Source organism: Rhinolophus ferrumequinum, chromosome 16 (assembly GCF_004115265.2).
Source record: "Rhinolophus ferrumequinum isolate MPI-CBG mRhiFer1 chromosome 16, mRhiFer1_v1.p, whole genome shotgun sequence".
Classification (NCBI taxonomy): Eukaryota; Metazoa; Chordata; class Mammalia; order Chiroptera; family Rhinolophidae; genus Rhinolophus; species Rhinolophus ferrumequinum.
In genome coordinates this window covers 4865151-4888306 of record NC_046299.1, presented here as the reverse complement: position 1 = coordinate 4888306, position 23156 = coordinate 4865151, and the positions used below count along the sequence as shown (strand labels likewise).

The 23156-nt window shown below is 45.7% G+C and overlaps 1 protein-coding gene across 4 annotated transcripts in view; it reads right to left on the bottom strand.

Annotated features, from left to right (window-relative positions):
* Positions 1 to 15078: 15078 nt before the first annotated feature.
* The window catches only part of C16H10orf90 (chromosome 16 C10orf90 homolog), a 193051-nt gene continuing 184973 nt past the window's right edge, over positions 15079 to 23156 (bottom strand). For all 4 annotated transcript variants that reach the window (XM_033129827.1, XM_033129825.1, XM_033129824.1 and 1 more), the window contains 3 exons: positions 19020 to 19083; positions 15805 to 15904; positions 15079 to 15715 (listed from right to left, as the gene is read on the bottom strand). In XM_033129827.1, the coding sequence (XP_032985718.1) occupies positions 15677 to 15715; positions 15805 to 15904; positions 19020 to 19083 (203 nt within the window). In that variant the 3' untranslated portion in view covers positions 15079 to 15676. The remainder of the gene's footprint in view (positions 15716 to 15804; positions 15905 to 19019; positions 19084 to 23156) is intronic.

The following is a 23156-nucleotide window of genomic DNA, read 5'->3' as shown; positions in this document are numbered from 1 at the left end:
TCCAGGTAATCTCAGTTCGGTTCACACACATTTTTATCTATTTAGCTATCTTGACCCAATTTGAGATCATACTGGACCTACTTTTTATAATATAGGAAGATTGTTTTTACTTCACAGGTATTGACAGTTTCCCATGTTGGTACACTGTCTTATCCATCCCTAAAAACAGGATTTTAATCCGATCTTAGAAGTGTTTATATAGACGTCACACAGGGTATGGAAACTTAGTGGTGGAGGCCAGGAAGCACTTCCTGGAAGAGACAAGGTTTTGAAGAGTGAATAGGAGTTCGGCAGGGGAAGATATTGAGGGTGACTTTCCTGGTAGAAGGACAGAGATAGGGAGGAATAAACCCGGAGTCCACTGCCTACAGCTGTACCGGGTCCTCCTGGTCCAGAGGGGAGAGCAGGGGCTGGTAGGGGATGGAGGAAGGCTGGGGCCAGACCCCCGAGGACACTCACCACCACCACGCTCCGAAAGACAAGCCTCTTATCTGGGTCAGGTCACTGTTTCCTTCAGGAGATGCCTTTGCACAACTGACTTACGACTTCCCCTGAAAAAGAGCCACAATTGCAATTCCAGGAAAGAACTGCAGACACCAGATTTTCCTAAAGCAATGCTCCAACACCACCAGAAAAGCACATTCCAACGACAGTAGCGTCGATACAGTCATTACCTTGAAGCCTGTTTGAAAGACGGAGGTCGTTCTAAGCTTTGGACAACAACCTGCGGCAGAACTGAAACTCGCTGACACAGAAATAAGCACATTTAATTACTACCACCTTACAAGCACTTCTTGGCAAAAAGACAGAGTACATCAAGTCCGATGTGCCAGCCTCACACATTCTGGAACTGTGAGCCACACAGTGCTTCCTGCACTGGGTTTTCTTATAGAAACTCGACTTCCAAGCAGCTGCTTAAATGGGCAGCAGCTGATGGGGTGGGGAGTGCGTTTCCCCCCCCCCCGGGAAGCAGGTCAGATGGTCAGGGGCTCTCTCTCTGCAAGTGCCCGCTCCCAGGCCAGTGGAGCCCATCTCTGCTGAGCCTCATCCCCAAAGCCACTTTTTCTCACCCTTTCCCAGGCAGAAAATGGGAACAACAGTCTCTCTGCTCACCATAGTGCAAATGAAGACTTCACATCCGGGAAGAACGGGCCAGTTCCGACTCCAGGCCCCAGACTACAGGGGACAGGCCACGTTGAGCACGCTCTTTTCCCAGGTGCTGCATCTTTCCCAGCAGGGAGGTTGCATACAGCTGCCCGTGGCCTCGCTTTGTCTGGGCCCCGAGTCTGGGTTCTATGTCCACATGTCACACTGTCTGCAGACCAAAGTCTGAAACTGTAGACCGTTTTCACCCAGCCTCTGCCCTACACTCGCGGCCTCCTAATCCAGCCCTAATTCCACCTGGGCACGCTGTCAGCTGCCCTTCAAACATCAAAGAACGGCTGCTGTGTCTGACATAATGGCTGTCTTTGTTACTTCTGCATGGACTCGGACCTTTCAAATGTCACTTCTTTGCAGCTCTCGTTTGGCATAAATGAAAGTGATTTGAAAACGCAAACTTGCACTTGGAGGTTGACTCCTGGGGACTGTGTCTCTTTTTGCCTTTTCAGCTGCTTCACCCCTTGGGTCCGACATCCTGACACGCATGTATATAGTACAGGGCTCTCTGGCAAATCCTTGAGACTCTTGACGTTTCTAAACCTTTCCATCTGAACTAGAAGAGGCCCCTGAGGACGTTCTACTGCTAAGATGGAGGAATTGGCACTGAGCATATTGCTATTTTTAATGATTTTCTCTTCTCTTCACGTAGCTGTTATGGCCTCACGTGTTCATCTTAGAAATGATTTTTTTTTTTTTTGTACGATTGGATGAATCGTATTAGAGAATGACCGTTTCCTTCTGGCCTGGACTGGCCTCCCCTAGAGCTATGTCACCAAGTCCAATTCTGCTCCTTGGGGGGGCAATCGGCCCAGTCTGTGGTCTGCTCAGGAGTTAAGAGCCTACATTTCCACATTTATCCTGGACCATGGCAAGAAAGCTGGACGAACAGCATCCTGCTTTTCAAAGTCATCGCTGCATCCGGCCAGATTCCCAGAGAGCTGAACTTCCCCTGCTTTGGGAGACAGCCACACCTCACAGGGGGCACTCAGCCAGGTCTCAGAGTAGACTTCAGAAGTGTGGGAGCGACCCATGGGGGCTTCACGGCCTGGAGTGAAATGCAGAGGAAACCAGGACCATTCAGACAATTTTAAAATGAACACCTTCCCCCAGGTCAGTGACCATTTGTTTCTGAAAATGGACCTTTTTGGAGTCGGGCCCTCGCTCTCAGCCGGCTGGTGGCTCTGGGCGCAGGCTTCTCACTCCTCCACTGTTCACCCTCTCCCGCCCCCAGGCTAATGGCCCACGAGTTCCTACTTACACTTTTACCTCCAAGGCTTGGCTCAGGGGGCAAGATGGATTCATTCATAGGGTCATTTCCAGTCGGTGTGGTGGTTTCCAGAACTCTCTACTGAGAAGAATTCTGAGGCTGCAAGTAGGCTTGGGAGACGAGGCATCATTGTCACGGGATGACCTAGGGCACGGGATGGGGAGAAAGTGAGGTGTTCTCTGCTGTGCTCTGGGCGGCCTTCTGTGCTCCCTGCGCCTGTGAGAGCAGTCCCCTGGCAAGCCTCGTTTAGCAGGTGAGAGCTCTCTCTTCCAGACAGGACAGGTGAGCCTGGCCCAGACCAGACACTTCCCGTCTTTCTCAGGGGCTCCAGTGAAGTCTTCTCAGGGTGGCCTCCCACACACATACCCCATCCACCCAAGTCGTCAGTCCGAAATGCTGCCATGGATCTCCCAGTGGTGATAAGTCCTTCATACATGCTATTTTAATGGATGTATAATGACTTTTTCAAATGGATATACCATTTTTTATAACTACTTCTCTGTTGTCGAACACTTGGTTTATTTAAATTTTTTCTCTTGAAAAGAACACCGTAATTAAATTTTGTACATAATGTCCTTTTAAAATGTTGTAAGTGTTTCTTAGAATAGACTGCCAGGAGTTAAGATTATTAGTTCAAAAGAAATGTACATTTTAAAGCTTAAATAGGTATTTCTAAGTTGATTTCAAAGAGACTTGTATCAACTTACTGTCTAACACATAATTTAAAAATTACTTTAAAAATCTGAGAGATAAACAGTTGTGATTTATGACTTAAGATAACATACGTTGTTATTTTTATCTAATTACAAAGTTAGAAAATTTGGAAAAGGTAGACTAACAAGAGAGGGAGAAAATAATTACATATAAAGATTATTATTTAGGGGGAGAAGGCATGATTTGTGCAACTTACTACCAAATAGTTCAGAAAAATTATCTATACAGTTTTACATAACATGCGTACTATGACATATATAATAACATACATGTTAGACATACATGTCATACATATAAAATATAAATATTACACATATACATTAATGATACACATATGTGTATATCATATACAATTATATATTACATACAAATTCTATACTATATCTATTATACATATATATTAATGTATATAATATAAAATACATACATATTATTTTATAGAGAGTGTCATAATAGGTATTGTGTGTTGTGGTGGGTAGTGTGGTGTGTGTGTAGAGAGAGAACAATAAAGCAAGTGTAGCAAAATGTTAACAGTTGGTGAGCCTGGGTGAAGGTTTATGGGAATTCTTTATACTATTCTTGCAACTAATGTAGAAATGTGGTATTATTTCAAAATAAAAGATTAATAGATTTTGGGTAATATACTTTTAGGGTTTTTTTTTTTCCTATGCATGAAAACACAGTTTTCTGCCAATTTATGGTTTATATTACTTAGCTTTTCTAGCAGCAGGCTTCCTAACATCACAGTCTACCATAAATATGTTGCCCTGCCCTTTGACTATCTTCTTTGGGATGTAAACAGTTTCCTTCCTGTGCAACTTTTAAGTTGTTTCCAATTTTTCACTACTAAAAATTATATTTCAAATCAGTGTCCCTGGACACACATCTTTAATCTCATCTTTGATAAAGCCCCTAACTGGGGAGCGCTGCTAACACAGATTTCCGAATGCCTCTGGACAGTTTCCGCTCATTTGCTCTGCCCGCCATTGGATAGGCAGACCTGCTTTGTCAGTCGCCAGAAACAGAACCCAGCTGGAAACAGCTCCGGTGGGAAGCGGGGTCTACTGTAGGCTCATGCAGGGTCTGGGGGGCCCCAGGAAGCACAACCTGGCAGCTTGGACCTGGAGAGCCTGGGAGCTGCCATCTGAGCGTCTTCTTTCTGCAGCCATTTCCCTGCCCCATCCGCCTCTTGGAGGGCTGGTAGCTTCTTTGCAAAGCTGAGTTCTGCCCCTCTGTTTGCGTGGTGTCCCCTCTGGCCCTGCACTCCAGGCCCTTGCTGTTGAGCGGCCCTCGGCCCTCAGTGATGAGGGCAGCTGGGAATAGTAGGTGGGGTGGGTGTGGGGCGAACAGATGTCTCAGGACTTGGCAGGAACCGGGAGGCAGTGACCTACATCTCCAAGTCTCATTGTTCCCTGTGCATTCGGTACATTTTTTCATCTTAAAAACAGAAAAGAAAAAAAGGAAAAATTGATTGGTGTAAATGTTTCGTTATTTTAATTACATTTCTTCAAAGACTAGTGCTGTTTAGCATTTGTTTGTTTATGTCTGGTGACCATTCACCTTTCTTCCCTGAAGGACTTGCTCATTCTTATCCTCGGACCATTTTCCTACTGGAGCACGCATCTTCACGGATCCATATGAAGCCTGTGTAAAGCATAGTACGTTTTGTTGTGTAATTTCAAATGGGTGTCCCGCTTTGTCATTTGCCTTTGTATTTTGTTTGCAGTGTCTTTGGACAGTGGGCAGTCCCTTGTTTTTGTATACTCAAATCTATCATTGTTTTCTGACTACAGCTCCACATTTACAGAAATGCTTTCATTACAGAGTTGTTGCCTTCCATGGGCTCATACATTATTTATCTGTGTATTTTCTCCCCGTCATTTGGGATTATTGCACGGCACCCCCTCTCGCTTCACCCACGCGGGACCTAGCACAGCACCCGACGTAGACACTCAATCAGTGTTTGTTGTTGATTTGAAGGAAGGGTAATGAAATCTCTTTATGGTCTAATGACTTTTGAACATTATTTGCAAGGCTGCAAATGAGAATTCAAGAAGCAGTGCCCTAAATGGTACCCTAGTGACTCTCTGAGGATCTGGCTAATTGAATTCAAACCGTATGTGGAGGCCGCCCGTCCCAGAATGCCCAAAGAGGGCAGCCTCAGAAGGCAGTGGGAGTGAGCTTTTCCTAGAGCGTGGGTGTCCCATAACAGGAAGTCATCTTCCTTCTGTCCCTTCAGAGATTTGGATTATGATGTGTACCTTCCAACGTTAACAATTTCTGAAAATTCATACAGAGTCGATGACCCAGGGCTTGTCTGCAAAGAGCAAAGCCAGTGCATTGTTTTAATGCAGGAAGTGGTGTTCACAGCTCAGGGCAACGAGTCAACTGCTACTGCAAATCTTTATAGGACGTGGGAGACAACAGCAACATCATTGTGGGGATCAGGGTGATTCCCGGACCTTTGATCCCGTTTTAAAAAGTGCCCACAAAAAATGAAAACCTAATCCACGCAGCACAGTTCTAAAGACATACTGCTCCCACAGTGCCCCTGTGCTTTCCCAGGCGTGGAAAACAATCTTTAGTTTGAAATCTTGCTTTTTTGACAGTTCTTGATTCTGTCTTGATTCCTTGATTACAGCATCATGGACTCTCTTCGTCATTACAAATCAGCTTTTGTAAAATTGTCTCTTTTGACCAACCTCAACAAAAAGGGAGCTTGGGTTTGCTAACTAACGTGTCCGGAGAAAACCAACATGTGTACTGCACAGATTATATTATTAATGAATTTAGTGAAGTTAATAATGAATAATGAAGTGAACACTTAATGGGTTATTAATAATACATGTCTTTAGGAAAATGCGTGTATTCTATAGAAGGAAGAAAAGGTTATAAACCTTGAATCTCACCTCTTGGTATCACTGCAGTTGTGACTTACATTTGATGAAACTACCATTGTTTTGTATTGAGAATCAAGTATGTTCACTGACATAACCCGGACGGTTCAGAGTTCAGAAGTTTGTTCCTACTTGTGGCTGAGGTGGTTGTGGACAGTACCGTCTCCCTTCCTTACCCGTTATGCCCTTCACCCACAGTTCTGACCACCAGCAATGCCAAAATGTGGGCTTTGAAGAATCGAGGTGGGTCCTGTGAATGTGCTCTGTGCATGTGTAGAGAGGAAGTCTTTCCCGCCTCTTATAATGTGATTCAAACTTAATGGCAATTTCTGTTCAGAATTTGAAAAGGGTCTGTCTATCCCACTGCTTTTGACTTTGAGGAGATAACATATACAATGTTTGCTTTTCCAGAAGGACTGAGACACAGAAGGAAGAAAAGTGAGGAACAGTTGGCGAGGTTCAGATGTCATGAAAAATCTAAGCCCTGATGGCTACTGACATTGAAATTAGAAGAACATCCTGACTCCCATGGGTGCCAGGTTTGCTGCTAATTGCTGGGGAGGAGAAGTGTGACATAACCTCTCCTCCCATGGTGCTTTCAGTCCAATCGAAATTTCACAGTGTTCCATTATTCCCATGTCATGATAAACCAACTTAATTCTTCCTTATTCTGCTGTACCTGATATTTCATTGCTCAGGAGGCAAGTTCTCAAGGCATATATTTTCTAATTTTGTTTCCCTGAAGCTTTGAGGTATCCTATTCCATACTTTCAGTCTGATGGGGTTCAGAACACACCACCCCAAAACATGGCGTCTCGGCTGCTTTAAGCTGAAGGGATTTGAGAAATGGCAGGCACAGGAAGGAGTCTCTGATGGATGTCCTCTTTCTTCCTGAAGCAGTCGGAAGACACTCATGTGAGAGATGTCTTCTGTGTACCCAGAGATAAAGAGCATCTTTATCTCAGGAGATGAAAGAACACTGAGCGGGATCTGAATGAACAAGCTTTCCTTAGGAGGTTTCCACCACCTCACTCCTCTTATTTCGGACCCTTCATCCTGCACGTTCTTCCATGACTTTCCTGTCTTCATCAAACCCAGTATAAAGACACTCACATTTAGCCATATCTTCTCGTGTTCATTTCCTTAGGAAGGTCCCCAGGTCATGGAAAATTTAAATAAATATGTCTGCTTTTCTCCTGTTAATCTTCGTCAGTTTGATTTTCAAGGCAAACCAGAGACCCTAAGAGGGTCCCAGAGAAGTTTTTCCTCCCAGGCGGACTGCAAGTCTCTTCTGTGTCAGTAAAATTACTTAAAATCTTAGTGAAACCCAACAGTATGTCTGTACCTTGAATCCCTAGATTATGTGTACAACATCGTGTCAGCATAAGAACTTGGGGTGCTGGAAGGGGAGAGGGGCATGGTTCATACCCTAGTCCCAACCTCCCAAAATGAAAAAACCTGGGCAAGTTACACCCACCTTCTCACTTCCTCCAATTCCTCATGTAAAATGGAGATTATTCCATGGGTCACTTCACACTCGCAGGCTTCTCTAAATTCAGAGACCAGCTCCAAGGAGAGAGGGAGATTTCAGCAGCAGTCCATGACACTCATCTTTCCACTCCAAACCTCCACCCTGCAGGGGTCCGGGTGGCAGATGGGAATCGATGGTGCCTTCCTTCTCAAAGTATGGCCATCTCACTGTGCTGAGTGGGATGCTAGTATTCAAAAGGAAAACTTTGTTTGTGCATCACTTCCCTTGAACGTGGCAATTTCTTCATCTGACGATCTGTTTCAGAGCTGGAAGAAACACTGACGGGTTGGCAGACCTGCACTGAGAGATGTGTTATTCTATCTACAAAATGGCACCTAAGAAATTTTTAAGAGTGATTTTGATAATACTCCATTCTTCTCTGACTTTAGAAACTATCCACCCACTACACACACACACACACACACACACACACCACTTCTCCAGCATCTATTAAAAGGAAGCCAGTCCAGAATCTACCTTCCTCCAAACTCCTAGGATTATTCTGAGAATAATGAGTGTGAAATGGGCATGATTTGTAAATGTGCAAGGAGCACCTGTTCATTAGCCATAGAAAAGAAAGGAATGGAATATCTTAGAAAATAAAAAGAGATCTTTGAACAGCTTTGAGCCCTAAAGCCCATTCTCTTGACGTTTCATGAGACAAATGTCTTGAAAGCCAAGCCTTGTGGGGAGAGGAGGGAGTACTTTTCCAAGTTCCTTGAGTTTCATTAGCATCTCAAGTGCTCTAAGAAGGGACTAGGTCACCAAGATCATCAATATGCAGGAGCAGAGAGAATCCAGGATATGGCTTAGAGGAGAAATCCACGTCCTCTAGGTTGGACAGAAGAAGGTCCTTAATTGCTTCTCCAGTGTGTTTCCCAGGTCCTTCCATAGGGCACACAGGAAGGTGTCAACAAGTTCCTTTATACGCCATGGGTGGTTGGGGAAGCTCGTGGTACTGGCTGGCAAACTTGCCAGACAGATATGCCATTGAGAGCAAAGTGTCTTTGTAGCAAAGGCTGCAGAACACAGAGACCAGTTGTCTAGGGGACTCAGGGCAGAGCTCAGGGGGATACACTGTACTCGGGAATGCACAGGTGGAGCACAGTCAACAAGGCAAACCAGCAGGCTCAAGGTCAGAGAGCTCACCTGCTGTGGCCTTAGGTAGCAGATGACAGAATGGGCAAGGAACAGAGTGGCTGCAGAGGACAGCAAGGATCCTTCTTAGTCGACACGGGCTGCCATAACAAAATACACTCACTGGGGAGCTTACACAACAGAAACTCATTTCTCCCAGTTCTGGAGGCTGAGAAATGTAAGACCAAGGTGCTGGCAAGGTGGGTTTCATTCTGAGGCCTCCTCGCTTGGCTGGTAGGCAGCCTCCATCTTCTCGTGTGCTTCCATGGTCTCTTCTTTGTGCACGTGGAGAGACAGGATTCTCGGTCTCTGGTGTCCCTTAGCATAAGGACATTAATCCTGCAGGATCAAGTCCCCACCCTCATGACCTCATTTAGCATTAATTCCTTCCTTAGGTGCCCCATCTCCAAACACAGCCGTATACAGTGGGTTAGGACTTCCACATGTGAATTGGGGGAGGAGGGTACCAACAATTAGTCCATAAAGGTCCGTTGTTACCTAAAGATCCTGGAAGCAGATCTGAGACTCTGTTTTAGTCATCCCTGAGTTTCTCCCATGTGTATATGAAATATACCTGTTAACAAACCTCTGTCTTTCTCTTGTTAATTTGTCTTTTGTTACAGAGCCTCAGCTGAGAACCTAAGATGGATAGAGGAAAAATTCTCCTCAAGTGTGTGGCATGTAGTTAGCACTCAAAAACAAACAAAAAACAATTAAGCTATTATTTTTAGAAATGTTCAAATTTGGTCCTGGGTTCAGCACTTTTCTGCTCAGGGTCTTCTCTTTTCTATTCAGAAAGTGCTATGCTCATCAATCAACCAACCAATCAGAAAACACTGCATGTGTTGGGGGACTGAAAGGTGAGGGAATTTTGCTCAACTGCTCATTGAGAATTAGAGTTGAAACACCCCACTCTGAAACAAAGGCTTCAACAAAAACACATTTCAGAATCAATTTCACCATCTAGAACTATTTACATCCACGAACTACATACCACAGTTTAACCTATGCAAAAATACCTGCTATCCATTGTCAAGATACATAGGCTTAGCCTTGCTAATGGAATGTCACACGCTGCCAAACACCCAGAAAAATATCCTGAATTATTTTGTCATTTTGATTTAACCAATGTTTCAGCTGAGAGAGCAAGACTTGGAATTACAATTATGTCACCATATGATAATTAAATCCAGCCTAACCAGCTTTCAGGTATATTTTTAAATAAAAGAAAACATACAAGTTCTGTACGTGCTCTCCATAGTTAATATTAAACACGTATCTGGCAACATGAAACTATTAAGTGGACGGTCATCACTAGTTCCGTTGATGTCCGTGTAATAGCACCAGCCATAAGGAACCACAGTAGATATAATGTACCATGTGGGTTTCTTTCTTTAGAGCTTTAGAAATCGGCAGCAGTAAAAAGATTTATCATTTCCCTCTCACTGGCATCCGTGGGCAAGTGCAGCCCGCAGCCTCCTTGGCTTTGATCAAAGGATATTACATGTCGCGTGGAGTTAACATGGGTGACGCTTGTAATATCTTTTCCCTGATGTCAGTTACAGCTGTTGCCCCGTTTCAGGCATGTCGGGAAAGTCAAGATATTTGAACAAAGGAAGGATACCCTGAAAGTCATCAACAGGACACTTTTCTTATGCCTTTCAATCCTGGTGCTGTTTCATAAAAAGATTTCAATTCATATTTCTTTCTCTGCTGCAATTTCGAGAATAAACACCTTTCTTTTCCCTTTTCAGCTTTGATAAGCATAACTCAGCATTTTTGAAGACCCTAGAGGCAGGCCACGTCTCTCCCTCCCGCACCCCCTTCAGGTTCCTGATGTGCGAAGATCTGAGAGAGAGGCTGCCGACAGAAGTCACATTTCCATTTCCGTTTCCGGCTGCAGCCTGGCAGGTAACAGCAGCATCCAAAAAGTGCACGTCAGAACCTTTAGTGCAGCAAGAAAAACGTGGAAGAATTTCAATCCTCCCCACCTCCACCCGCCCCAGACAACTACCTCAGACGGTCTCTTGGGGTCTCAGGATCAGAACTTGAGAAAAGCCCTCAACGCTAGGGGAGACTTGCCAAAGTTGTTGCTTTGCTCCATGTGGAGAAAACATTTGCATGAAGGAGTCGCCACTCCCAGACAAGCAGCCCGACCATGGGAAGGAAGGGGGGCCCCGGAGGAATCTCCCCAAGTTTCCTGACAGCCTGCTCTCCTGATAAGTGGGGAGATGGCCTGTCGGCCCGGGACAGAAGATTGTACCGGTTTCCACAATGTCTCAGCCCTCAGGGTGGGCTGGCTCAGCTCAGTGACAGCCAGTTCCAAGAGGTTTCTATTTAGCTACACATCCGTGGGTAATTACCAAGTACCGTTGAAAGTACAAATACAGTGAGCTCTGCAGCACAGAACCATCTGCTGATAGACTCATTTTAGTCACTTCACAGATCATTTCCTTGGCTTTTAATGCGCATGCCAACACAGTCACACAGACCTACAGTGAATTGTTTTTCTATCGCGTTTAACCCAGAACTCTCGCGTCCCCGCTGTCAGACCCCATTGGTGGCCACTCCATGTACTTCCCCTTGTCTTGTCATTCTGTATCAGATCGGCCTCGTCCTCAGCCGGCTGGCCATTTGACGCAGTTGGAGGTTGGGTCCAAGGCCTGCAAGTTTTACACCAACACATGTTGAAATGGGACAACTTCTTAAGGCCTCGGATTTTCAACCGCTCTCCAACAATCGGTTGTTTCACAGATAGTTCTTTCAAAGAGCTTCGTTTCATGTGAGCAATCTTTTGCTGACTCACTCGGGGCACACACAGCTTCCAGGAAGTTTGGCAAAAGACACTGGCAAAAAAAACCAAGACAATTGTTTTTCCATTACTCTATTACCAGCTGGCAGAGAGGACGAGTGACGAAAATAGGAATTTCTCAACACGAAGTCATGGAGACCACAGTAAATGAGTCTGGGGCTGATCTCACCAGTCCATTTCAGATGATGTCAAATGCTGCTTGGTCTGAGTCTGTGAATATCAGCTACAAATCTTTACCTACTGTTACCTGCCGGGTCAGTGAACGATTGGTCCATGCCATGACCCGAATACACTCAGATGCAATGGTGATTCTACTTAGAATTTCAACATCCTAAAGTCTAATTTTAATAAGAAAATCCAGTCAATGGGTGACAATTCCTGAGAGCAATATAAGGGACGGCTTTTGTGATTCAAGCCTTTACTTCCATATTTATTATAACGTTATAATATTTCTGTTCTAACCGTATTATAACAAAAAAGAAGTGCTGGCTATCTGAAATTCACTCATCAGCATTAAGAAACCAACACCACCACCAATAGCAATTGCGAAAAATACCACATTAGCAGAAACCAAAACTTTACTTTGCAGCCTCATACTGAGCTGGTTGTCCAGAGGAACAGACCAGCTCGAGCCAGATATCACATATTCCTACCATTTTCTACCTCAGTCACCTTAGTTCAGAATTACCCTTAGAAATACATTCATTATTCAGGCCTTCATCAAAGAATCAATAAATAAGTGCTGGCGAGGATGTGGAGAAAAGGGAACCTTCATACACTGATGGTGGAATTGCAGATTGGTGCAGCCACTATGGAAAACAGTATGGAGATGCCTCAAAAAATTAAAAAGAGAGCTGCCATACGACTCAGCAAATCCACTTCTGGGTATTTATCCGAAGAAAACAAAAACACTAATTTGAAAAGGATATATGCACCCCTATGCTCCCTGCAGCATTACTTACAATAGCCAAGATATGGAAGCAATCTGGGTTTCCATCGATAGGTGAATGGATAATATAGATGTGATATCTATATACAATGGAATAATACTCAGCAATAAAAAAGAATGAAATCTTGCCATTTGCAACAATGTGATGGATCTAGAAGGCATTATGCTAAGATGCTAAAATGAAATAAGTCAGACAGAGCATGACAAATACTGCATGATACCACTTATATGTGGAATCTAAAACAAACAAAACAAAGCAGAAGCAGACCCATATAAAGAGACAACAAGCTGATGGTTGCCAAAGGGAGCGGGTGGGTGAGATTTTTAAAAAGCCAAAAAAAAAATTTATATATATACACTATTTAATGGCATTTAATCACAAGTTGGCTTTTATTTACTCTTTAAATTTTAAGATGTGACATCAGATTTGTAAAAGGGATAAACTCTTCAAGGGTATTTTTGAAAGCTGGCTTCATCCAGGCATTCTGAAATATTTAGATGTTGGCTGACATAAATCTACTTCTTGGAAAGTGTCATAGAATAATCTAGAAGAGGTTGAGCCCTGAATTTAAATTATTGGTTAGGAAAAACTTTGAAAACTCTCTGAAGATATTACAGAAAAACAAGAAAAAAGTGTGGCAAGATCTTTACCTAAGAAAAATTATCCTGAACTAATATCATTGATTTGATTTAAAGTTTTTATTAAAAAAAAATTAAAAATGTAAATAGAAATTCAGTGTAACATCCTGGAAGAGGCCTGATAAGTTCAAGAAAGCCAGAATTAGCCTTAAGGGTAAGCTTATGTTGAAATTATTTCTAAGAGTTAGAGGAGCTTGAGAGAAAACAAAATAAGTTTGCAAAGCATCCTGTTTCTATGATTTTTGCTGTAGCAACACCCACAAATTCTTTTTGTCTTTTTGGCTCATCTTCTCCGGGCCAAGCTGAGGGATTATGGGAATGAACAAGCCACAGCCTCTATAGTGAGGGTTTCTCAGGACACTCCCACTCCCACATCTACATATGTGTGACAGGTAACACTCAGGTTGTGTTTGCTTTGGACCAGGCATCCTTCTAATTATGAACTCACACTGACTTCTAGTCCCATAACAACCCTGTGAAGGAAGCACCATAATTTTCTCCGTTTTATGATGAGGAAACTGTGGCAAGGTTTCATAACTTGCCGTGCCAGTTTTATCACCTCTCACCTGCAAATTCACCCTTTTTGCCTGCTCTGCTAGAACAGATCCCAGCCCCTTGAATGGTTTCTCTTTGCCTGCTGGTACAATGCTAAACTGTGTCAGTAGAGGGAGCTGGAGAGGGACTGCAGGGGGGAAAGAGGGTCACTTCCCGGACCTGGGACAATTTGCACAGCACCCAGTGGCCAGCTGCTTCCCGGGGTGCCCTCCCTCAGGTGGCACAGCAGCAGAGTGTCATCCTGGAAAGCAAATTGCCAGCATGTTCCAAACAGTGCATTTTCAAGAAGTTCCATGGGCATGGCAGCACAGAACCTTCTCTGTAACCTGCCCAGCTCCAAGCACGCCCTCTCCCACAATACCTAGGTCTCAGCCCAGGAATGGAGGGTGCTCTTTCTAGGGGTAGTGCTGCTCCCTCTATCTGCTGTTTCCACCTGTGTTCTTTCCAATTCTCTCTACTTCTCAGTAGCCACTCCATTACTCCGATCCTCCATTATGGTTAATATTCATATACAATAAACTTCCCTGTCCACATGACTGAATGGTTTCTCTCTCCCGACTGGCTCCAGACTGAGACCCTTGCCTAAGGATGTGGACCAGGGAGCTGTGCAGCCAAGGTGTGACTCCCCGCTGTGTTGTCAGATCGTCCAGCACAGATTCTGATACAATGTGCCAATCCATACTGCAGGGCAGAGCAGAGAGGGGACAGTGTCAGGAGAGAGCCCAGAGGCGGAGTTTTTTAACAGTTTTCCTGCAGACACAGAAACGAAAGGCATTCCAGAAAAGGGAACCCACTGGGTAGCAGCAGCGAGCAGAAGGGAGCAGACAGATGTGTCACCAGGGCTCCCGCTTAATGCCCTGCACTGCCTTCTCCTTCCGAGGGAGACTCCTGGTGAGATTTGGGGTCTTCAGGATCCCAAACCCTGCTCTCAACATCCTCCCTGCTCCTCTGGGGGCCGGTCTCTGGGCAACATCTTTCTTCCCCAGGGCACCAGGAAGCCATAGGCTCCTGGCCTGGGTGCTGGGGCAGCAGACGCACAGGTCAGAGGCTCCCACTAGGTCCTCGTGGTCTTGCTCCCTGAACCCCAGCTAGGATGAGTGCTCACACGGAATATATAACAGAGAAATACTTTCATTTTTGTAATAATTGCATTTATTTCCATTTTTGATAAAAACTGGTTTGTTCTTAATTCTCCAAGCGTACATTTAAAATCTTGGACTTTGTGAATGTTGGAAGAACAAACAGCAGCCTTGGAGCCATCGGGCCATTTTTAGCAACCTTGCTCTTCCTTGGGGGGGTGGGGGCTGTGCAGAAAACACTGCGCTCACCTACATTTAGTTTCAGCCAGTTCTGCCCTGATAACCTCCGTGGAAACAGACCCCGTGTTAAAGGAAGAAAGGTGCTGTGAGTGGGGAGGGCTGCGCTGACCTCCCCCGGGTCACAGGGAAACAGACTGCTTGCTCCCTGCTCCCTGGCACAGCCCCACTTATTTCCAAAGTCAGCTTCCAGGACTACGTGGCACACACATCCAGAGAGATTTTAAACACACCGTGTGATGACCTGAAGTTTGGAGTTGCTAGAACTGGCAGAAGTTGGGAATGGTATTTAAAAAGTGACGGATTTGGGTCCCAGAAATTTGATGGGGAAAAAAAAATCACCCGCAGGGATCTAAGCCCATGTGAGCATATAAGTTCTTTCTGTCTGGGTGGAAATGGTAGGGGGAGAAAAATCAGAAGCAAAAGGGTAAATTCAGAAGTAAGAAGTAAAGGGACTGTATCTGGTGAGTTATGTGACCGGATCACCCACAAGTATGCTGACCCACTTCCTCCAGGGTCATTGTTTCTGCTTGGTTTGGGTCAACAATTCAGGAAGCTAGGCTTTCCTTTACGAAAAAAAAAAAAATCAAGAATAAAAACAGTGTCTGACGTCATGAAGATAATGCTAAGTTTAATGGTTTATCCAGTGTCTGAAGTCATCCCAGGTCCAGGTAGGAGGTCAGCAGGGCAGGCTGTGGTTAGACGGCGTTCCTTTGAAGGAGCTGGTCCAGTAATTGCTAGGGAAGTAGGAGACAAAGACGTCAAGTTCAGAGTCAGCGTCTGCGTGCCACATACGCATCACACCTGCTGGCGGCCAGGCCATTACCTTTTTGAAGACTTCGGCACGGAGTCTGTTACTCTGTAAGATCACCCTCTTCTTTTGTTCTTCTTTTTTCTTTTTAACTTCTGGCAAGTTATTATAGATCCTGAAACAGATCCAGAAAACATATTGAATGGTAGCGAGACAACGCGTGCCTGGTGTGGCTCTGCATCCTGACCTGTCAGCAGGCTCCTCCATTTCAAAGGGAAGAACAGCTGCTTGTGGGCCATGTCGAACCTGCAAGACGGCACTTCCCAGGGCTCCCCTGACAGTCTCCAGAATGGGGCTACTGAGGCAAGGAGGGGACAACAGGCAGAGGCCCACGGAGGGCCAAGCTGGAGAGGCCAGTGATTTATTTAGAAGTCACTTTTCTTGTCCCTCCATTCTTTATGATCCTTAATGACTTGCTTGTAAAAGGAGGGTCCTAAGCTAAGCTCTCTGAGTGCAAACTTGCCCCTCAATACCTTTGCACCGTTCAATTTGTGCCTTCATCTGACTTAGAAAAGGAGCAGCAAATAAATGGAAGTAGCAGGAATGATGTTGGAATAACGCACAATAAACACTTGTTTGTACGTGTGTGTGCGTGTGTATATGTGTGTACATGCATGTGTGTGTGTGAGAGAGCACGTGTTGACCTCCTCACCGACTGCATTCCTGATTAAGCTATTTCCAAATTCATCTCAGATATAAGTCTGATGTGCTTGTCCTGGTGTAAAACTAGGAGCTTCCAGGTTATAAGCAGGGCCCAAGGGACCCCTCTTCTGGACGTTTCTTTCCTGCCTCGTAAGGAAACTCTTTCTGTACCGATGCCAAGCAATATTCCACTAGAACCCACAGACACAGCGCCGTCGGGTTCACATACATGGCACTCGGTTAAAGCATCTCGTTTTCATTTTCTCTCATGTTTGAAAGCCAGACAAATATTGTTTAAAAGGTTCCACTGCTAACATAATAATTACAAAGAATAAAAATATCAGTGATGACAAAAGTAACATGTGACATTACTTTGGTTTTTGGGCACGAAGCTAATCACTTGACACGAATTTTCTCATGTCATGCTCACAGCAGTTGCAAGAGGCAGACAGTGTCCTGCTGTTCCGTGATAAGGAGCCTGAGCCCCACGAGGTCAGGAGCTTGTGGAAAGACCCTCAGCTGGGATGTGACTGATGGAGAGCACACAGCATTGTCCCCAGCCCGGAGCACGAAGTGACCTGGAAACACTTGTGCCTAGCACAGCAGCTAGCACGCTGCGAGCATCGATTTGGTCTGAACAATAATGAACACACATCGTCACGTCCAGGAGCTCTTCCAGGAAGGGCTGTAAGGAATCAGCAGGAAAGCTGGATGTCCCAAAGCTCCACAGTGGAAATCCCTTCGGATCCATAGAGACCTGTCTTCCCAATGTGGACCATCTGAATCATGTGGGGAGTTAAGATAAACCTTCCTAGGTCTCACCTCTGACACAGGGTTTTCTTCAAGAAGCTTCCTCCATAAACATGCTACATCCATACACTAGACCACTCTGCAGAGAGTTAAAACCCAGGAGGAAAATCGTCTACATGGGTAGACACAGGGAGACCGCACAGACATAAAGTGAAAAGAGCAAGCTATACAAAGATAACAGACCCCATTTATGGTTAAAACTTAGGTAACTAGTATACGTAGAAATAGAAGTCTATTTTCAGGGAGAGAAAGACCTGGAAGGATACACAGGAGGCTGACCACAGGGTGTCTCTGGAGATGGACAAGGGCTGCGGGAGTGGGGTGGGACGGGGGGTCGTTGGTCACGAGGGACTTGAGCTTCATCTCCATTATTTGCATTTTTTAAAATGAAAATGTAATTTAACAACATAATTAATAACAAAGGATCCGAAAGAAAAGAAAGCACCAGTGTGATTCTGTGGGTAGGTGAGGTCTCAGAGCCTCCCAGGGCACCGCCCCCAGAGCAGGGCCAGCACCCAGTTTCAGAGAGGACCTGGCCCCTGGCTGGGGGAGCAGTGACATGATGGCAGCATCACCTAGCTTGTTGGTCCCATTCGAGTCTCAGTTTCCTCTTCAGGAAAACCGTAGTGTGACACTCTCTGTCCACAAATGCTGCTTTGACATCTATTATTTTAACTGAAAGACTCCATACTAGCAGCTTTGGGTTTGGGGACCGAGAGGGGAAGATTTGGCTGAGATTTTTTCACTAAATTGAAAGGGATTACTTTTGGCCTGAGGTGTCCCCAACTTGGCACTTCTGAAACAGCAAGTCTCGAAACCCGGTGGCTCTTTAAAACCCCCGTTAAAACGCAGTGATGGGGTCATTAATGGGATGGTGCCCCTTCTCCTCACTTTCACTAGTTTTATTTACAAAGAGGTTCCCTACAGATGGTCAATGTTGGCTAATCATTATAGAAATAGCATAGTCGTGGTAAGAGCGACATTTTTGTGCCTGAAGTGGGGAGAAACGTATTCTTCCCATTTCAATGGTTTCCCTAAGTGCACTATCAATTTGGTTGAATTATTATAATGCCTCCCTGTGCTAGATACTTTGTTATAAATGAGAGACATTTTACTTGCACAAGCTAGGCCAACGCTGCTGAGTTCTTACATTCCGGTTAGGAGGCCCGGTCCTAGAAAGAATGGTGGCCTTTGAGCGCATCCGGTGGGTGAGAATTAGCAGGCGTCTAGAATACCAACCGGCCACGTAGACCAGGGACAGCTTGCTGGTGGCAGGGCCACCCAACCCGCCCAGGAAGGCCAGTTTGTGGCCCTCTGCTGCTTCGCTGGCTCCCAGGTGCCACTGCCCCCATGTTTAGATGTTTTCCTACAGGCTCGGCCACCATCAAGGTCCCCAGGAGAAAGAGCGTCTCTCTTTCTCGTAAGATGACCTTCGGAGGTGCACAGTGACAAACCACTTGCCCAGAGCGACGACGGGCATTTTCAGAAGTGTTCCCTTATGAGTCTCGGGATCTCTTAGAGACCAATTACTGGATCGGTTCAGAATCCAAGACCCACCACTTTCCTAAGGTTTTTCCAAAAGCGGCATTAACGTTCAGAGGTGCAATTCGACAACTGCATTTCTTTTAGCCAGACTTTCAAATTCATGGCCAAGAAGACCTCAGACCTTAAACGTGGACCCAGAAACAGTGGCCCCGCTGGACAGCGCCAGGCTCCGTCAAGACACCCCTCCTCCCCCTCCCCCCCCTTCCCTCCTCCCTCATATAATAACCAAGTACCTTTTCGATCGCATGTGCATCTCTTTCTCTGAAATGTACCTTTCTTTGGGTTTGAACAAGTTATCTGGAAAAAATGGAAAGAGGATTAATTTCAGAAGGGATGGACGTCACCCGTTTCTGGAGAAACACACTACGGAGGCTTTGGCACACTGTGTTATTGATCCTGAATCTAGTCCCCCGCACGTGACAAATACTGCAGGGCTCAGCAGACGCTCATGCACCATAGTGGTTGTACTGAAATCACCAACCAACAGTTTGGTCTTGACACTAGTGAAATACGGGCATGAAGCACAAGGTTGGTTGGTGTCTAACACTTTATGAACAGCGACTCCTCTACATGCTTCATTTAGAGAGTCATGGTTTGCTGGGGGCAATGCTAGGGTGCCACTAAAATGTGCTTCAGGGTCACCGTGGGTGCAGGGCCCTGGGTGTGAGGTCATCCCACCCACAAAATATCTCCACACTAGGTTTTTGGTGCCTCTGAGGACAAGAAAACCTCCCCGCCATCACTGGAGCATATTGAGAACAGGGGCTGTCACTCACCTCTCCAGCCTTCCGTCAGGCACCCCCAGCTTTTACATACGTTCTAAGGATCACCCCTTTCCAGCGCCAGAAAATGCACAGGACAACAACATAATAGCAATGCCTTGCCTATCTCGTGTCCTCTGACTGAAAAACTGCACAGTGGCTAAAATCCACTGTGAGTCTGCAATGTTTTTGATGTAAGGAGAGACTTAATAATTACAACGACATGCTGGGTGCCTGTTTCATGATATATCTGAGCAGCTGTCACTCTTTCTGGAATACCTGGAGAGGAGCGCGCTCCCCTACTTCCCCGAGCATCAGCAGACAGAAGACCTGGCACCCGTGCTCAGAATCACAGAGCTGACGTGGGAGCCCTGTGGTCCCCAGTGAAGATCCCACTATGTTCCTGTCAATCACCCTCGCTTGGACCTTCCCCCTTCGCTCATTCCTCCTGTGAGGCCACCCAAGACTTCTCAGGCTTCAAAATATGCAGAATGTCCCAGGAATATACAAGAAGGTGGGAAAGTAAAACTGTCCTTCTTTTCTGGAGAAGGACAACACAGCTACCAATGTTCAATATGGAAACGACCCAGTGGCGGAGTCTGGATTCTCTCGAGTTATTTCAACACAGAAGAAAAAATGTCGGCCCCGTTACTGAAAAGACAAAATTCAAAGGAGAAATAACAGGAGAAAGAAATCAGAACTTTCCCAATTAAGGGAAAATGTCCCCCGTGTTTGGAAAGGCGTTGGGCCATGAGAGCAAGGGGCAGAGAGCATCACTACGAGACTGATCTGCCGAGAGCCCGCAGTGACCACCGTGGCTTTCACTCCAGACAGGGCCAGGTCAGAGCCTAGCGCCTCCCGAAAATGCCCCGGTCATTTTCTAAGAAATGGCTGTCACCTTAAGTCAGTGAGGGTCTTGGTCAAGCACAAATGTGACAGCTTAACGAGTCCCACTCAGGCAGGGAGAAGGAATCTTGTATAAAGAATTAGACTCAAGTCTCTGTTGGCGTTCCTTGGGGGCTGCTCAAGTTTAGGGTGAGGCCAATATGGACAGAGGGATGGTGTCCGAAGGGAATAAAAATGTTACAAACTGCAATTTTGTAACATTTTTATAACTCAGGTCAATTGCATGTGGTCTACTCTCAGAAATTAGTTTTGTGGGCTTTTTTTTTTTTTTTTTCAGTTTGTTTCTTTAGAGCACCTGATACCACAGTGAAGCTTTGGTTTTATTTCCAAGAGGAAACAAAAGCAAATGTGAGCTATTTGGCACCTCCACCGTTTTGTTTTCCGAACTCCTGTCCTCCTGCTGTGCCTCAGCAGAAGTTTAAATTCTGGGCCCAGCAGCCTCTGTTAGTGCAAAAGAAGCGGGTCAGTATCCAAGGGGCTGCTCCCTCCCCGCTGATGGTGCTGCCCCACTGCTTGGGGAAGCATCTGCACGTTGGTTGGTGTTGACCTTGAGTTTTCATAATAGCACCAAGCCCAGCTGATGGATCATGGGGGCCCTTCTGGCCCCAGGAAAGATAGAGGAAATAGGGACGTTCTACCCTCCTAGAGGAAGGTGTTTGAAATAAGCAAGTGTGTTGCTAACAGGTCCCAACCTCACCAGAGTAAAGAGAACCCTATTTGGCACTTTGAGAGGGGACATGGCAAGAGAGGGGGATGCAGCAGCATGACATACCTGGGGGATCAAGCGTCACTATTTGTAATAAAACTGCTAGGATTTACTGGAGCTCAACTGATCTTCATACTAACCCCGTGGCAAGCTCGTGATTTTTTTCATTTTAGGACTGGGGAAATGGAAGGTCAAAGGGCTAAGGGTTTCCTGCTCAAGTTCACACAGTAAATGAGTAAGAGGCAGAGCTGAGTTTCAGCCAAAATCAGTCCAGCCTCATCCACACATGCTGTTAACCTCAGAACACACAGCCAGCACCTAAGGTTGCAGAATCCATGTTTTTGGAGCCCTGACAAGTGCTAGCCCAGTTCCCATGAGACCAACCCAAAATTTGTTCTCTTACACTCCTTCCTTCTACATTTAATGAGCAGCTACTATGACACCAGGAGTCGCTCAAAAAAAAAAAAAAAAAAAAAACAGTAGGTAAGATCCTGCCACGGTGAGATTTCATTTGTTGACAGAGGTGTTAGATAATTAACAAAGGAGCTACAAAAATTTCAGACAAGAGCTCTGAAGACAGTGAAACATAGCCATAGCCATATGGTAAAGAGGGCCTGGGGGGTTAGGAAGGCCCCCAGGGGAGGAGATATTTAAACCATGACCCAAAGGACCACAAGAACCAGCCGGGTTCAGGCAATAGCAGCCTGGTAAATGACGGACGGCAGTACGCATGCAGGCCGAGAAGTGTGAGGACCCGGGGCTCATCCACAGGGAATGCGCGCAAAGCGGGGTGTAGGGCTGCGAGAGACGACTCATGGTTCGGGTTCATTTAATAACAAAGTTTTCACCTCATTGGTGCTGGGCAGTAGGGGCGCAAAGATAAGTAAGACTCAGGGCTCACAGCCCAGGGTGAGAGGCAGATGAATAAGGCCTGTTGGGACCAGGACCCACGTCTGCACAGGGAGAGGGCTCACGCAGGCATGGTCACCCATCAGGAAAGGGCTCAAGACACAGCTGAGCTGTGTCCACAACAGCCGGCAGGAGGGCTGGGAGGAATGGTGGCCCAGGCAGAAGCACACCAGGGCCCTGGGGCCCGCCTGTGGCCGCAGAAGGTTGGTCAAGGTCACGTGCAGCAGGACCCACTGGGGACCTCATTTCATGGGATGGAAACTGTTAACCATTCTGCATGTGCTTTGTCCAAGAATACAGTGAAATTCCATCTATCAATTCTCTTTTCTTGGAAATTCTGCCTTTATAAAATTAAAGTGACTGGTGAGAACAATTTTCAGCCCACTTATGAGTCTTTTATGGATGTTCCTTGAAGCTCTGTGTATTCTAATTCACTAATACGGAGGAAAGAGAACTGTGGTTGTATTTACGTCTCATTATCATTCAAATAGAGGAGGTTTTTTTGTTTTGTTTTGTTTTGTTTTCAATAAAATTACTAAGGCAAATTGCCCATTTCTGTCTTTCTGGAAATTCCATTTTTTTTTTTTAACCCTGAATCTCTGTGTCTGGCTTACTACTGTTTGTCATCCAAACGACAGGGCCTGCTGCTAATTTCATTTGCAAAGCCAGACGTGCTTAAACCTTTGCTTGTTTCAAAGTCAGCAAACAACCAGCTACAAGATCTTGGTTCTTCTGAGGCCGCACAGGGGGAGACGCTGACTGTAAGCCAGGTCCCACCACCCCATTAATCTCTACAAACGCATGCGGGTATTTATTATAAGCCCTCACCTCACAGGTGTGCACACATACACAGGGACAGGTGGCCTCGACACTCAGGCAGCTGACAGTGTCACCAGGAGGCCGCAAGTGTCACCTGGCCGCCAGCATGACTGGTTGCATATGGGGCCCAGACTTGGTTTCCTCCACGGAGCCCTTCTCTGAAAAGCTTCCTTTTCTCTGTTGAACAAGGAATCTCAATGATAATCGAGTTCACAGGGGTTATTAGGACAACGTCCTCCCAGAGCTTATTTTCCGCAGTCACCCCGAGT